The sequence below is a fragment of the Sipha flava genome, unplaced genomic scaffold, assembly GCF_003268045.1.
Source record: "Sipha flava isolate LNK unplaced genomic scaffold, YSA_version1 324_pilon_pilon, whole genome shotgun sequence".
Classification (NCBI taxonomy): domain Eukaryota; kingdom Metazoa; phylum Arthropoda; class Insecta; order Hemiptera; family Aphididae; genus Sipha; species Sipha flava.
The window spans coordinates 1322337-1337365 of record NW_020273009.1 but is presented as its reverse complement, the minus strand read 5'-3'; the positions used below and the strand labels follow the sequence as shown (position 1 = coordinate 1337365).

The window sequence follows — 15029 nt, the reverse complement described above, 5'->3', positions numbered from 1 at the left end:
AGTAATATGACAGTAATAGTATGAATGTATGATTTATATTATTGTCTCAGTTGTGAAATTGTTGATTGATTGTACATCACAATGTTTGACAAATTATTATAACGCACTATAGATTTACGCTCAGACCATGCTTGTGTTCTATAGCAATGTTCTCGTACTGTAGACTATTAATTTGTACGAAGCATCCGAGTTGGCCCCGAGTACTAGGAGCTAATCGCAGGTAGGACTGTCTATGATCTATTTAGACCACAGGTATGGTTAAAAATGTTTTTTATATAGTTTTTTTTTCTTTCAAATATAAATTATTAGAATTGTAGAATTGTGTTGGTAAAAATATTAATTGTATAATATTTTTATTACACTATACTAACTTTCCATTACTAAAATATAAAAAATATATTGTAAATTATAGAATTTTAAAAAAATGTGGTCCTGTGGTTTAAATAGATCATAGACAGTCCTAAGTCTGTTAAAATGGGAAGAAAAATGTTAGTATATTGTAGTACTTACCAAAAAATATTCAGGAACTAGTGTATACCTAAAATAATTCAGGACTCAACTAGTGTGGTACTTTTAAAAATCTGGGACCCAACTAGTGTAGTACCTAAAATAATTCGGGACCCAACTAGTGTAGTAATTTTAAATTCGAGACCCAATACGGATGCTACCGATTTGTAATTGTCGATATTGATTATAATTATATAATTTTAATGGTATATTATTCCTGCCTGAACTATAGAACGAATCTTCTTTTTTAAATAGTAATTAATGAATGTACCATTAATATGTCGTAGGTATTTTTAGTAAAATACTTAAGAGAGCTAAAACAACATCACTAAGTATAGTTACACAAATGTTTGAGTCTGATTATTAGTAACAATGATGTCAAATTGAAACTATGAGTTTTGACAACATTTTACATTTTGATCGTTTTGACCATTTTTATTGTTTCCATGCTTCACATAATCTACAACTAATTCCAAACCGATAAGAGCCGTTAAGTCTTTACAATCTTTCTTCTCACCCTCTTCGTTTTGTGTGGTTTCGGGTCCGTCTCCCTCTACGTCAATGATTTTTTCTTCGTCTGGCGCCACTTGCTTGTAAATTTTTGTCAAGTTTCCCATCAAGTAACTAGTCCCCTGCTTGTTGTTAATTTTTTCAAGTTCTTCCGTTTTAGATGGTTCTGGTACTCGGAATGCTGAATAATGTCTGTCCTGCTTTAACGGATCTGAACGTATTTGTAAGTTTAGAGGCTCTGCTTCTGGAGTCTTGAAATACATCGGTGGGTAAGTAGGAGGATAAAAAGGGGGGTACCACAAAGGAAATTGTGGTTCTGTTTGTGCGGGTGGTAAAGGTACAAAGTCCATTTTATTTTGCTTGACTTCAGACGGTAGTTCAGTTTTTCCGCTATCTTTCCAGGTACGTTTTCTTCCTCTTTTATTTAAAGATATAGCGGGTGAAGATTTTGCTTGTACGAATCTTTTAAGCATTTCACTAAAATATAGTCCTGGTGGCACAAAGGTCGAGTTTGTTTGATATGGAGGTGTAGCTGCAAGTAAGCGACTTATCAAGTCACCATTTCTAAAATCCGCCGGGGATTCTCGTACTGTGCCCGACATAATCTATAAATTATACAAAATTTTTATTAGAAATATAAAATACATCAAATTAAATTCACCAAAATAATAAAATAACAAAATTAATAAATTTACTGTGATACTTCACTTGTATTATTGTATGAAATTGCCCCCTCGATAAGGTTATTTATTATTTATTTTATTAGAACATTTAATGATTTAAAATCAAATATAATAACATTTATTTTAAAAACTATGAAAATTCAATTTAGATAATAATGGTTGACATTAGTTGTAAGTAAGTAGTATTTTTATTTTAAATATTTATAATAAAGTAATCATTTTAAAATAAGTGTTATTAATAAAAAAAAAACTAAAAACTTTATTAATAATTTGTTTTATGAATAATTTTATTATGATTGAAAAATGTATGAATAGTAATAATGCAACTGTAATAAATTTAGAATGTTTAAAAAGTATTGAATTGATAACTTGAATATTGCATTGTACTTAATGTATAAATTGAAAGTTCAAAAAAAAATATATTATGTAAAGTTAATTATAATATTATTATTCTTTGTTTTATAAAAATGTGATAGTTTACATATTAATTGGACTTGATTCTATATTTACGAGCATGATATTAAATGTAAAAAACGCTAACCTTTAATATTTATACAGTAACTACAAATACATCCTAGTTGAGTGTTAAATATTTTTAATTTCATTAACTTTTGGTATGTCATACAATAATTATTAGAATTACTAGACATCAGACTCGTGCTCGTGTACTGAATCATTTTAGTACTGATTGTAATCGCAACAATAGTGTCGAATCAAGTATTGTAATTATTTTTTATTCGCTGACAATTTGAACACTCCAGAGATTTATGTTAACGTTTTGAATTACAATTGGATGTGGACTGATATAAAATTTGATTAGCATACGGTCTCGTGGCGTCAAAAATATATAATTGGTACATTGCAGTGGAAAATAATATATGCACGTCTAGTTAACTATAACCCCGGAACTCATTAGTCATCATCGCCCTCGACAATGCTGTACACATATTCATCCCTGCTGTATACCCTTTTCGCACAAAAGCAAAAAAACACGCAATTACGTCGAATGGACTTCATTTTGAATTTACTGCCAACCACTGTAATTTGTAACAATCCACACCAATTTATATTGTGGACTTGACAACGTAACATTATCTCATCAAACTTGCACGCATTTATGAAAAGTGATCTACATCATTTAAATGGAAATAACTGTGTGCTTGACAAACGTAGTATACCTTTTTTGCATTCTTGTCTTGCGCACCCGCGTTATCTACAAGAATCAGGATTCAAGAATGCATACAAAAATGTTGTGCAATATAAGTGATTAGGGAAAATTGACTGAATGATACTCGTAAATCCATTTTGAAATTTCAAAGACGCAAAGTTAATGAAAATTGATACTATTCAATTATTCTATGTTAATGAATAATATTAACTCAGAGGCTCGGAGCGATAATTCGTTATGTTTTCAATTGGGATCTCCTCTTTTTGAGGAATATAAGTAGCTTAGTTTGTACTTTGCATCATAAAAATATTTTTGGTATATAACAAAACCACCTAAGTCCCAAAAATATGAACATTTAAGTAAATTTGAACTGTAAGCAATAGTATACATTTATAATATGATTAAACCATGTAACTATAGTGTACAACTAAGATTCTCAAACTATAATTCGTTTGTTTTTCTCTAAATATTATAGTTTTCCTTTTAATAATAAAATAATTTTTAAATTAAAAAACTTTTTTCAAACCGAGAGGACACCGGAAACAAAAGACGTGACAGGAACCGCCGCGTCGGTCGGACCCTGATAATACGTATTATGTACAGTTGACAACTGGACAGACAATGCAAAATAATATTCTCGTCTGCAATGGGAATAATTCAATTATCACGAGTAAATGGGAATTTCGAACCCAATTTGCACTACAGCGTCAATCCCTTCTACATTTCGCATTTCCATTGTATCCCGTATACTTAGAGAGACATACACACGCACACGTACACACACATGCAAACACATACACACACGTGCACATGTACACGCACGCACACGTACATTCACACTTATTCAGCCGTTGTATTATACGTGTGTAGTTTGACATTCGTGTTTCCTACGGCTATATACGTTTGTCATTTAGGGGAATAATCATTCGTATTCGCGTTCTCTCCGGTTGTGCGGTTTCCTTTGCGGACACAATCACTAAACGACAATATACATTTACACGCTATACCATGCAGTGATATAAACGACACAACGGTTTTTTCTCGTAAAATCAGATTGCACAGAAGTTATAACAAGAATAACTATAAGTTTATAATTACATTTTTTCTACGATACCGAAATACGATTATTATATTACTATGTTTTAAATTTTTATAGGAGAGCATCCGTCATGGACCTCTCTTCAATAGTTTTGTTTTTCAAGGCTTATCTACTTCCAGTACGGTAAATAACTGTGCTCGTACTCGAATTCAAGTATTATTTGATATTAATGCAACAACATCAAAATGTACATCTTAACATCAAGCATTTGTTACATTTCAAGTTAACATATTTTTTCTGTCTTAAACGATTAAAACATGATTAAAACATAGTCCTATGTTGATAGAGTATATAAAAATGCCCCCTGAACCTGGATAAGACTTTTTAATATAATACGTTTATAGTCAAATTAATTTTATTATTAAACATAAAATACTATATATTATATTATAATACATTGAAAGTGATGCTTAATAAAATTATATTATACTTACAGTAATGTACTGTGTAATATGCAGTAATAAAAATCTCTCGATGTTCAAAATGCAGTTATCTTTAAACATTAAATTGACTAAACCATTCTCACCCTTGAAAATACCCACGATATATTTGTGTAATAAACACGTTTTTAAATTGGTTATGCCTTGGATTTGTATTTCAGCGTATAATTGCAAGCATTGTAATGTAAATATAATGATGAAAAAATCCATAATAAACAAACAATGAAGGAGAGCATATCTTTGGGAAATGGCAAACTGCCGAATAGTAGTATATATAAATACCGAATGGAACAAAAGATCTACCCAGAAGCAAACAAAAGGCTTCACCCTACATTGTTGAAAGGTATTCGTTGATCAGAAACAATGCCATCTTATTGAACCCGTGTGATTTTCGAATTAGGCAAAGTGCCTTTCTAATAAAGAATTGATAGAAAAACATCAATTTGATCTTAGGAAATACATTTTTTTGTATCAAAAAATTAAAAATTTGTCCTGATTAAATAAACCATTTGGTGATAATGATAATAGTAATAATAATACACAGTATCTATTTTAAATTATCTTTTGTGGCGTCCCACGAATTTAATTAACAATAGTAGGTACCATAGTCACCCTTGCATTACATGTATGCATGAGTGTGCAACGATACATACTCTTTATAATAAACGAATTCTTATAAATATTAAAAAACCACATCCGTGGATAAATTGAATCATGCACATTATCATACAAACATCATCCCACACATACCTACTTAAAATTCAATAAAGATTAACATTTTAAAATTATCATACACACTCACAATTTACACACACATTTGCGTCCATCGGGTATATAAGGGACCCGGAAACAAGGAAAAATCAGACGAGTTCTTGCTATGCGACACTGAGCACCTTCACACTAGTGTATGTTATGGTTTGGACTTAGACTCACAACAATTTATTAAACTATTAGGACTTAAAATTATTTCACTACAGTTTAAATATTAGGAATTAGAATATTTCAAATAATTTATTAATTATTTGTACTTAGAATAATTTTGAACAATTTAAATAAATCACTGTAGCCACAACTAGTAGTAATTATTTTACAATATCCAACTACATACGTTGAACAGACTAAGCGATACTGAAATACGATCAATCGGTTGGCATGTAACACCTTTGAGCATCTATCATAATATTACTATTGTTAAATTGTTATATTTTATAATATTATTATTTACTAATATTATACTTATGTTATGAAAAAATACTAAGTGCACAGTTTTATAGTTTAATAAGAAATTACATGAACCATTTGATAATTTTGTGTATACAAAACATAAAAAAATTTTATTTTTGGACGACTTATTGACCTAGTTTTATATGTAACTATATAACCTATATAAGGTATACCTTTAATTAAACTACCAGTTTTAATTAAATTACAATTAGCTTTATAGGTTTTCAAATGGAAATTATTAAACAAGTATATAAATTTTAATATTCTAATATTATTTGTTTTAATGTTCGAGTAGTAAACGAAATGTTAATAACATCAGACGCTCAGCGCGTTCAGTCAGCGTCAAAATTAAGACAATAACTACGAGAAAAGATAAAAACACAAGGAAGACTAAATTAAAATCCTTTTTGGATGAGACAGTTTGAATTAATGTCAAATAGAACTCGGTGGAATCGGAAACTTTGTTGATTTGCAACTTATACCCCTTTCCACGTCCCATTCCACAGATGCTAATTACTCTGAAAGGGACCAAAACTTTAATACTCTTTGAGATTCGTATCGTGCACCACTGCCGATTTAATTACAAGACTGTTTTTTAATGCCCCCTACCTCTTCGACAAGCTAATTAAAACGTCGGGGACCTGAGAAAACAGTATTCTTTCTTTTCCTCACTCTTATTTTCGCTTGTTTTTTTTTCTTTGTTGAGCAGACAATTTCCATGGATACGAATCTGTTTCAATTTGTCACTCCCTTTCGCACTAGTACATCACAGACGACGAAGATTATTATATTTTCAGGGAAATACGCAGTGTTATCCCTTGAATGCTAAACAGTATGAATAAAAAATTGTATTTAGAATTTCATAGCATGAGTTTTGTAGTATTTACATGTTATACTTAATTTATTTATATATATATATACATAATATGATTCAATTAACACAGCAAGCACCATTTTTTTCAAATTTTATTCATCAATATTTTACAAAAGAATTTTTATTTATTTCCATTTCTTTTAAACTTAACTTTTATCGTAAATATTGGAAGTATTACAAAAAAGTTGGAAGTTATTAAACATTCACTATTATCTTGATAAAAAAATAAAATAACATTATCGTCGTTAACTTGGAAAGATCTTAGCTGGTTAGAGTTTATAAAAATACTTTATTGTATTAAATGAGTATCTACGTGCAGTTATTTGATTTACACATAAATTAAATTAATTGTACTTGATTTTTTTTATTAAAATATTTGATTAAATTTACAAACTTTTAGACTACAAACGTTAAGCAATATTTCATATAATATTTCGATAATCTTATTGATTTTATAATATTATTAGTTTAAAATTATATTTTCTTAACCATTCGGAATGGGTTTTTAGTTATTTTACGAAATATAAAGGTATAAACAAGTTGCATTTTTACTGCAACACAGTACAATATAATATTTCATATTCGAACTAAACTAACTGTTATACAAATTTTACATTTTATTAAATCAAAATTATATATTATGAGTTAATTCGTCATCAAACTGTAATCATTAAAAATATAATTTTTAAACAAAACAATTAAAATATATACAAATAAAAGTCATTTATCATGTAAAACTTTTATCCTATACCAACCAGGCAAAAATAAATTGCACTTTTATAAATAATAAATGTATAGGTAGATAGCAATGTAGCAATGAGTAATATTAAACCTTTTTTTGTACCTTAATGTACGTCTTTTTCATGAATTAAAAAAAATGATGCTGACAAAACGTGACTGTGGTAAAGAAACTTTTTTCATTAAAAATCACATAAATTAATATTTCTATTATTATTTTTTTAAGTCGAACAAATTTCGAAGTACAATTTAATGAGTTATTACTCATAAGTATACGTGAATTGAAATACGTAAAAAAAATAAATAACTATTGTTCATCTTACATAATATTTCTTTTCAACAAAACTTATTATTACCAATAGGTATTTAATTGTGGAAAAAATCTATGTGAAAATAACATCATATTGTTGTCAATAACGTAGAGATAACAAGTATAATATTATGTCAGCTTCCAGTGTTACATGTTAATGGAATTCTAATTGTTTTCTTAATACAAAAGAACGTAATAACTATACTAGAATTGTATTTAAAAAAGTTATCTTACCTATCGATTCAAAATATATTATTATTTCATTTGTTTAAATCGAGGAATACGTAGATCTAATAACAGCAACAATATACTTCATTAAAAGAGACCTGATAAACATATTAACCACGATAGGGCTGTAAATATTGATATAATTAATTTAATCATTAATTTATATTAATAAGTATAATCGCAAAGCTTAAGGAACTATATAAAAAACAAGTCAAAATAATTTAGGCATTGTAAAAATTGAAACACGAAATAAAATGGTGTTTTTTTCTTCGTAGAAGAATAAATAAATAAATAAGTAAAAAAAAAAATACATTACAGTACATTAAATTATAAAAGATGCACATTTTAGCTTATTTGAATGTTACGGATTTGAGTTTTGGTCAAAATTTGTTTTCGTGGAATAATGACAACACAGACTGATAAACGTTTGAATTTTATAACTGGGTAAAAAATGAATTATTTAAAACGACGGTTTTAAGGATTTGTGCACAAAAATCTTGTCATTGTCTGACGGAATTAATTGTAGAGATCTATCGGCGTTCGACCTGCCGTAAATTTGGTCTGTCTGTCTGGCGGTTACCCGCATTAATATTAAACATTATATTAAAATATACGTTTACCGTCAACGTGCCTATGTTACATATATAGAAACGTAAAGTAATTATTATTTAACATTATAGTTTACTATACTCCTGGTTCCAACGTTACACGTTTGATGACGTCAAATTTAAAGATACTGCACATATTGTCGGATGACGATGAATGGAAGATTCGTAACCAGCTTTTACTCGAACTTTGCGTATCTTTTAAGGTTTTTCCACATCGACTGGCCATTAAGTTGCAATGTACATTCACTAGTCCCTAAATAAAAGGCTTTCATAGTATCTTTTGAATTGGGCTAAGAGGCTAAGATTTTGAAGAATATATTTTTTTTCTTTAGGCAACATATTTGTAAGAATTATTTTTAAACTAAAAATAATTTAATTCCAGTCTGATTCTAATTAAATAATATACCTTGGCACTTATGAATAATCACTTTTTAATAAATGCTTTTTAAATTATTTTTTTTTTTACTATATTATATTAATTTTTTTAAATGTTATACGACTACAAGAATCACGAGAATTAGTAAGTTCATTTTTTGTATAATACAACTTTCAAATCAATAATCATGGGCATATGCAACTAAAGGTAAAAATCAGGGGCGGATAGGGCCGCCGGGACACCGGGATTTTTCCGGTGAGCCGCTGTTTATATTGACGAAAATGGGTCGAAGAAAAATATTACTACTAATACTATTATACATGTACATGTATACAAATAAAAGTAAATAAATATAAAACTGGTAATATATATTTAATTCTAGCTTAAATCTATAAATATCATAGTAAATTCCTTTAAAATGAAGAAGAAAAAAAAGTATATACAGTAGAGTTACATAATTTTAAAAATAATTTTTTTTATATATTATTTTAATCGAATGATCAAAAATTAAAAATTAAATTTTATTCAAAATTTCGAGTGCAAATTTTTTTTTCTTTAATACATATTTTAACATATTGATGCATATACAAGTGCATGTTAAAGATCTTTTAGTGCATATTTGATTGGTTGTTAATGCATATAATTCCGTGCTATAATGATAACTTATTGTTTAGATTTAAATTATCATATATAGTCACTAATAAAACCCCACGGCAAGGTTGATTACTGATATATCATGTTTTTCCACAATAATTATACGTGAACTATGTAAATAGTATAATATTGCTTTAAAACGAATTAAAAAGAAAAGGAGGTGCAGAAAATAAAAGAGATTATAATCATAGAGTTGTTAGAAGAAAGCAAAACATGTGTAAAATTGGGTAGTATAATATATATTATAATTTTAAATATTATTTAAGAACGTTGAAAAAAAAGGTGGTGATTGTCGAGTTGGTTCTCTCAAAGTTGAGGCAATTGTTTAGTTGGAACTTGGGTATAATCATTCAGGCTGCTGTATTCTATTTTTCCCGGGCCGGTCAAATTATACCTATCCGCCCCTGGTAAAAATTATAAAATATTATTTATACAATATAAAATACGTTTACTATACTTGTTATATAAAGTAATCATTCAACAGTATAGTAAAAAAAGGAAAATTAACAGCCACTATATGTATTTCTTATTTGTTTTTTTTATACATATTCCAAAGCTTTCAGTAAAAACTATTACTATATGTACTTTTTTTTCTTACATTTTGCTTATTATTATTAATTAGTAAATAGTTTACTAATATTATATATACATGTAATTGAGCATTAATTAAAATATATGCTTAATATGTATGATTAAATAGTTGTTAAGAATGATTTCATGCATTTCTTATTCATAAAGATTATGGTAATTTTTTTTGACAAGTAAAATCTTTTTTTTAAATATATATACATATATACTCCGTATAGTAATACATTTTCTGTGTTGCTTTTTATCGTATAAAGTGCCATTTTAATACCTTCGGTAGATATGACAATATTATTATTATTATTATTGTTATTATTATTATTATTATCATCTGCTTGGGTAACTTAAATTATTCAAAATTTCGTTAGCCTACACCGATCATCAATATTAATAAATATTTATTTTTTTTACCCTCGCGATATTCGTAAAATGACGTCATTAATCTCTGCCGACTTCTAACTCCCGTTGAGGGACATCAGTCCAATTTATGTAAATTATACAGCCGGTGCATTTTTGAAACCTCGCCCATCCCCGCAAGATGATGAGAGAAGGAAAAAATGTTTTTCTCACTATTGTAATGAAGGTGTCTGGTTAAAAAACAGAACGTGGAAATATCGTCTTAATTTATTCCGAAGAGATTTTTTTTTTTGTTCTTTTTTTCAGTTTACATTTTTCACGCTCTAAAGCACTCAGATAATGCGATATTTCTTTTATATTGAAATATTGAAATTAAAATACGTCAACAGACGGATATTCCTTCACTAACGCACATTTTGTTAAATGAAAACACAGAGATCATTCATGGTGGTTTTTAAGTTCCAGCTCTATTTTAAAAACCCACCCTTTTACGTCGCATTGTTTTAAATAATAATTGAAAAATACAAGTACTTTATGGTATAGTACAGTTTTAATAATTATAACAAAAAAAAAAAAAATGTTTCATTGTAACAATCCAAATAATCGTCAGTCAGAAATTATCGGATTCGTCATCACTACTTAACTCACTTAGCATTCGTGTAAATTAATAATAAGAGTTTTAAAATATTATGCGCATTAAGTATAGCACTCATGATAATTGTAAGCTGCAGTTATATTTCGCTCTTAAAATAAGTTTGCTAAGATACACTGTTAAATAATGAAATGAGTATACAGTCACTGTTAGCAAATTATTTATATATGTGTAAATCAGAAAATCAAATCCATTAAGGATTTGATTTTTATTTTTCAATCACATTATTAGATAATTAGAACATAAATTCATCAAACAGATATTGATAACTTGTACAAGACATTTTATAATAAATTAGAAAATTTAATATAAACTCATATACTTACATACATACACGTAGATAAGTACTTATTTTTATTTTTTTTTTTTAGGGAAGGATTTTAAACATACCTTTAATCATGGTGCAATCTAAACTAGGTATAATATTTAAAATTAAAAAAGGCGGTGGTATAATTATTTATAATTTAATAAAATTATGTTATTTTTAACATTCAAAACTCACCTATATGAAGTAGAACCATGATATGTTGATTTAAGCTATACCATGGTGGTAAGTTGAATTTACAATGTAATATCATGATTACACTAACTCTCTACTGTACTAAATCGACCATTCAGTAATTAATCCGCGACTTATGTGATACTACATTTTTGCCATATCAATGTGTCAATTGGTATTCAAATTATCAATTTTACTCTCCAATCTCTCCAGATAATATCTCTTTAAATGTTTTCTTGATGTATAACAGTTCTAAATTTATATCTAACTTAAATATTAAATAAAACGTTTTACGCTCATCTTTATATTAAAATTATTTTTTATTAAGCTAAAGAGAACAAAAGTTATAAAAGTTATACTCAAACATTTTTTTTTTAAATTAATATCAGAAATTTTTTAGATGTTGTTGATTTGGAAATGTAATTTTAGAAAAATATTTTGAATACGTTCGATATATAAAGTATCGTTTTGTTGTAAAAGTGTTTTAATTAAAAAATAGTTTTAAAATTGCTTGAAAAGGTTAAAATTATTTAATTTAGGCCGATTTCGGCCTCATCATTATGTTGATTGAAACTAAAAAATAATCAAATTAAGTATACATTTTTCATTTTTAACTGTTAACAAAACTGTTACTCTACAATCAAATACTAAATTATAAGCGGTGTGCGTTATTTATAATATTAGGAGCTGTCAAAATCTCCTACACTAATCGTATCCAAAGATTTCAATCTTAACTAATGTGTATAATAAACAGCATTCTAATTAAAAATTTCATACTTTACCGAAATTAGTATTTATATGATAGCATTTATGATAGCTTATTGTTATCAAATATGCTCATTGGTAGCACATTGCATAAATTAGAACTAAAAATTAAAATCAAAAAAAAACATAATATTTTTATAACCAATATCCAAATGACGTTAAGGTTTCACAAACATTTAAAAATAGTAAAGTTTCTATGAAATTAATCAATATTTTAAATACTTGTGGTCTTAATAATGAAATTCAAAATCACATTGTATCTTAAGAACAAAAAAAACAATTCATTTTTTTTTTTTAATTTTGTGCTTCCCCTATTTATAGTTATAAATTTCTTTACTATATTCCAAATGTATGAACTATGTACAATTTACTTATAATCAATAATAAATACATAAATCAAAATTGAATAATATTGGTTATTTAGTATGACTCTGGTTATAGTTTACCTAATAAGAAATTATTTAAATAATACTGCTTGAATATTATTGTACTAAATTAGTTAATTCTTTGAAATTATTGGAAATATAAGGATTATAAATATTTTTAACACTGACCAATTGTTTGATTCTTGTGTGCAAAAGACTAATACTTATGAGAGCACTTGTAATACGTTAAGTTTTAAAAAATTACGAAAATATTTATACATAGACAGTCAATAAATGAAAATACCTACCTATAAAGATATTAAATTGAAAGGTAGAAAGGCTTTAAAACAATGACTAAGTTTTCATTGGTTAACATTAAAATAAAAAATAAAAATTAGAAAGTGAAATATATATAGTATATACATTTATTTATTCAGTGATGGTTTTACGAGGGGATGGTCCAGGTGATTTGGATCCCCCCAGGTTACGTGTTTAGGTTGAGATATATTTTATATTTTATATATTTTGTCTTGTAACTAAAATAATATGCTTTGTTTTTTTTTTGTAAATGTAAGAATTACATTTTAAGACTTGAAGTAATAAATTATTAATGAGTTAAACATATTTTGTTTTCATATATTATAATATAATGTAAAAGGATCCTCCCTCCCAGAAGAAATTGAAAAAAAACCGCCACTGTATTTATTAAATAAATACTTAATACAAAAAATTATTGTTATTAAATATTATAATTGCATCCAATTAAAAATTGAAATTTTCTAGATTTTTTTGTATGTAAAATAGTTAAATATCCTAGATAAATTTATTTTAAAAACTTTATGCAAACCTTATTTTCATAGTTCTTATATTGATTTTTAAGATAAATAGCGATTAATTTTAATTGCTTATCAATGTAACAACATTATAATACTATAACTACCTTCCATGCGGTAACTGTACACGCAAACACACACACACACACACACTCGTATGTACATAATAATTGATATGCAAGTATACTTCTCACTTAATCCCGTTTAGGGATCACACCGGAGGCGTGATTTAGGAAAATTTTACTCTATACACCATCAGTAAAAATAGTATAACAATAATAATAATAGCCTGCCCACTTAACAGTGTAGGTATCCACGGATTAATATGGAAGTATACTTTAATGTAGATATTTTAATAGTATAGTATAAAATTTTCGCTACGATTCCCGCTGTGCGAAGGGTTCGAACCAATAAAATATTTCTCACCGGAGACGTGAGCGCTTTGAAAGTACACGTACTACTAGCCGGAAAGTATGAGAAAACGAAATACGAGTTTAAAAAAGAACACACATACTAGAAACTAGTAACTGGGTAATTAAAGTGTACAATTTTATATTACTTTAATTAAACCTTATATTATATTAAATTGTTTGCCTTTAATTGTATTTTTAATAAAACTAAATAAATAAATCTACTGGTATATTTGGTTTTTTTTCGGGACCTCGAAATGTTTTTTAAATTTATACCCTTAGAAATTAATTTTTGACTCTGAATTTAGTTCCCAACTGAAAAATAATCTAAATGACTGAATGACTAAATGACTGCCAACAACATGATTACATACTCGTATATAATATAATAATATATTTACCTGCAAGTTACAGAGAAACTTGACGTGTTCGCTGTCAAATGGAAGCTGTCACGACACGAGGACTCACTCGGTTGTCGATTTGATATCGTATATGCAGCAGGTGATCGCTCGAACGAATTAGTGAAAATATTATTATTATTATTATTTTCTACTTCATATTAACATAATTATTATTTTTATTAAATATTATTACGACAGAAAAACGATCTAGGTCCGTCTGTTTGTGTGGTACGTGTATGAATAATGCGCTTCAAATTGAACATAGTCCACGCCTCCGGGACGTCCTTTTCCACCCTCAGCGCCGCGTCGCGCCAGGACCCTTCGTCGCCGTCCGCTCTGGCGAACTCGTCGCGTAACACCCGCGCCGTAGTCGCCGCCGCACACCTTATTTTCCTTGCCGCCATCACCCCCCGAGAAAACAATAATTTTTACGCGTCGACGTTTAACAGCTATAAAACCCGTGTAAATCCCTTCGGACTAAACAAGGAGGAAAAAAGATTTCCTCCCTCACCCCTTTACCATCATTGCGTATTTATATTGTTATTATATTACCGCAGCTATGTAGTTATATTGTCGTTGACGATTCTCCAACCCACGTACATTTTTTTACTCACACACACACACACACACACACACATACACACATACACACATACATATACATGTACACGTAAGTACTTGCGAGTGTGTACGACAATACGTGCGCCAGAGTATATGATATGTAGATCAATGTGTGATGGTAA

General features: G+C 28.0%; 1 protein-coding gene across 1 annotated transcript; it reads right to left on the bottom strand.

The window, feature by feature from the left end:
• Positions 1-480: 480 nt before the first annotated feature.
• LOC112686757 lies at positions 481-14543 on the bottom strand. Its single transcript, XM_025559174.1, has 2 exons — positions 14287-14543; positions 481-1622 (listed from the first exon to the last, which is right to left on the bottom strand). Exon 2 carries the CDS (start codon positions 1617-1619, stop codon positions 897-899), a length of 723 nt encoding a protein of 240 aa, XP_025414959.1. The 5' UTR covers positions 1620-1622; positions 14287-14543; the 3' UTR covers positions 481-896.
• Between the last annotated feature and the right edge of the window lie 486 nt (positions 14544-15029).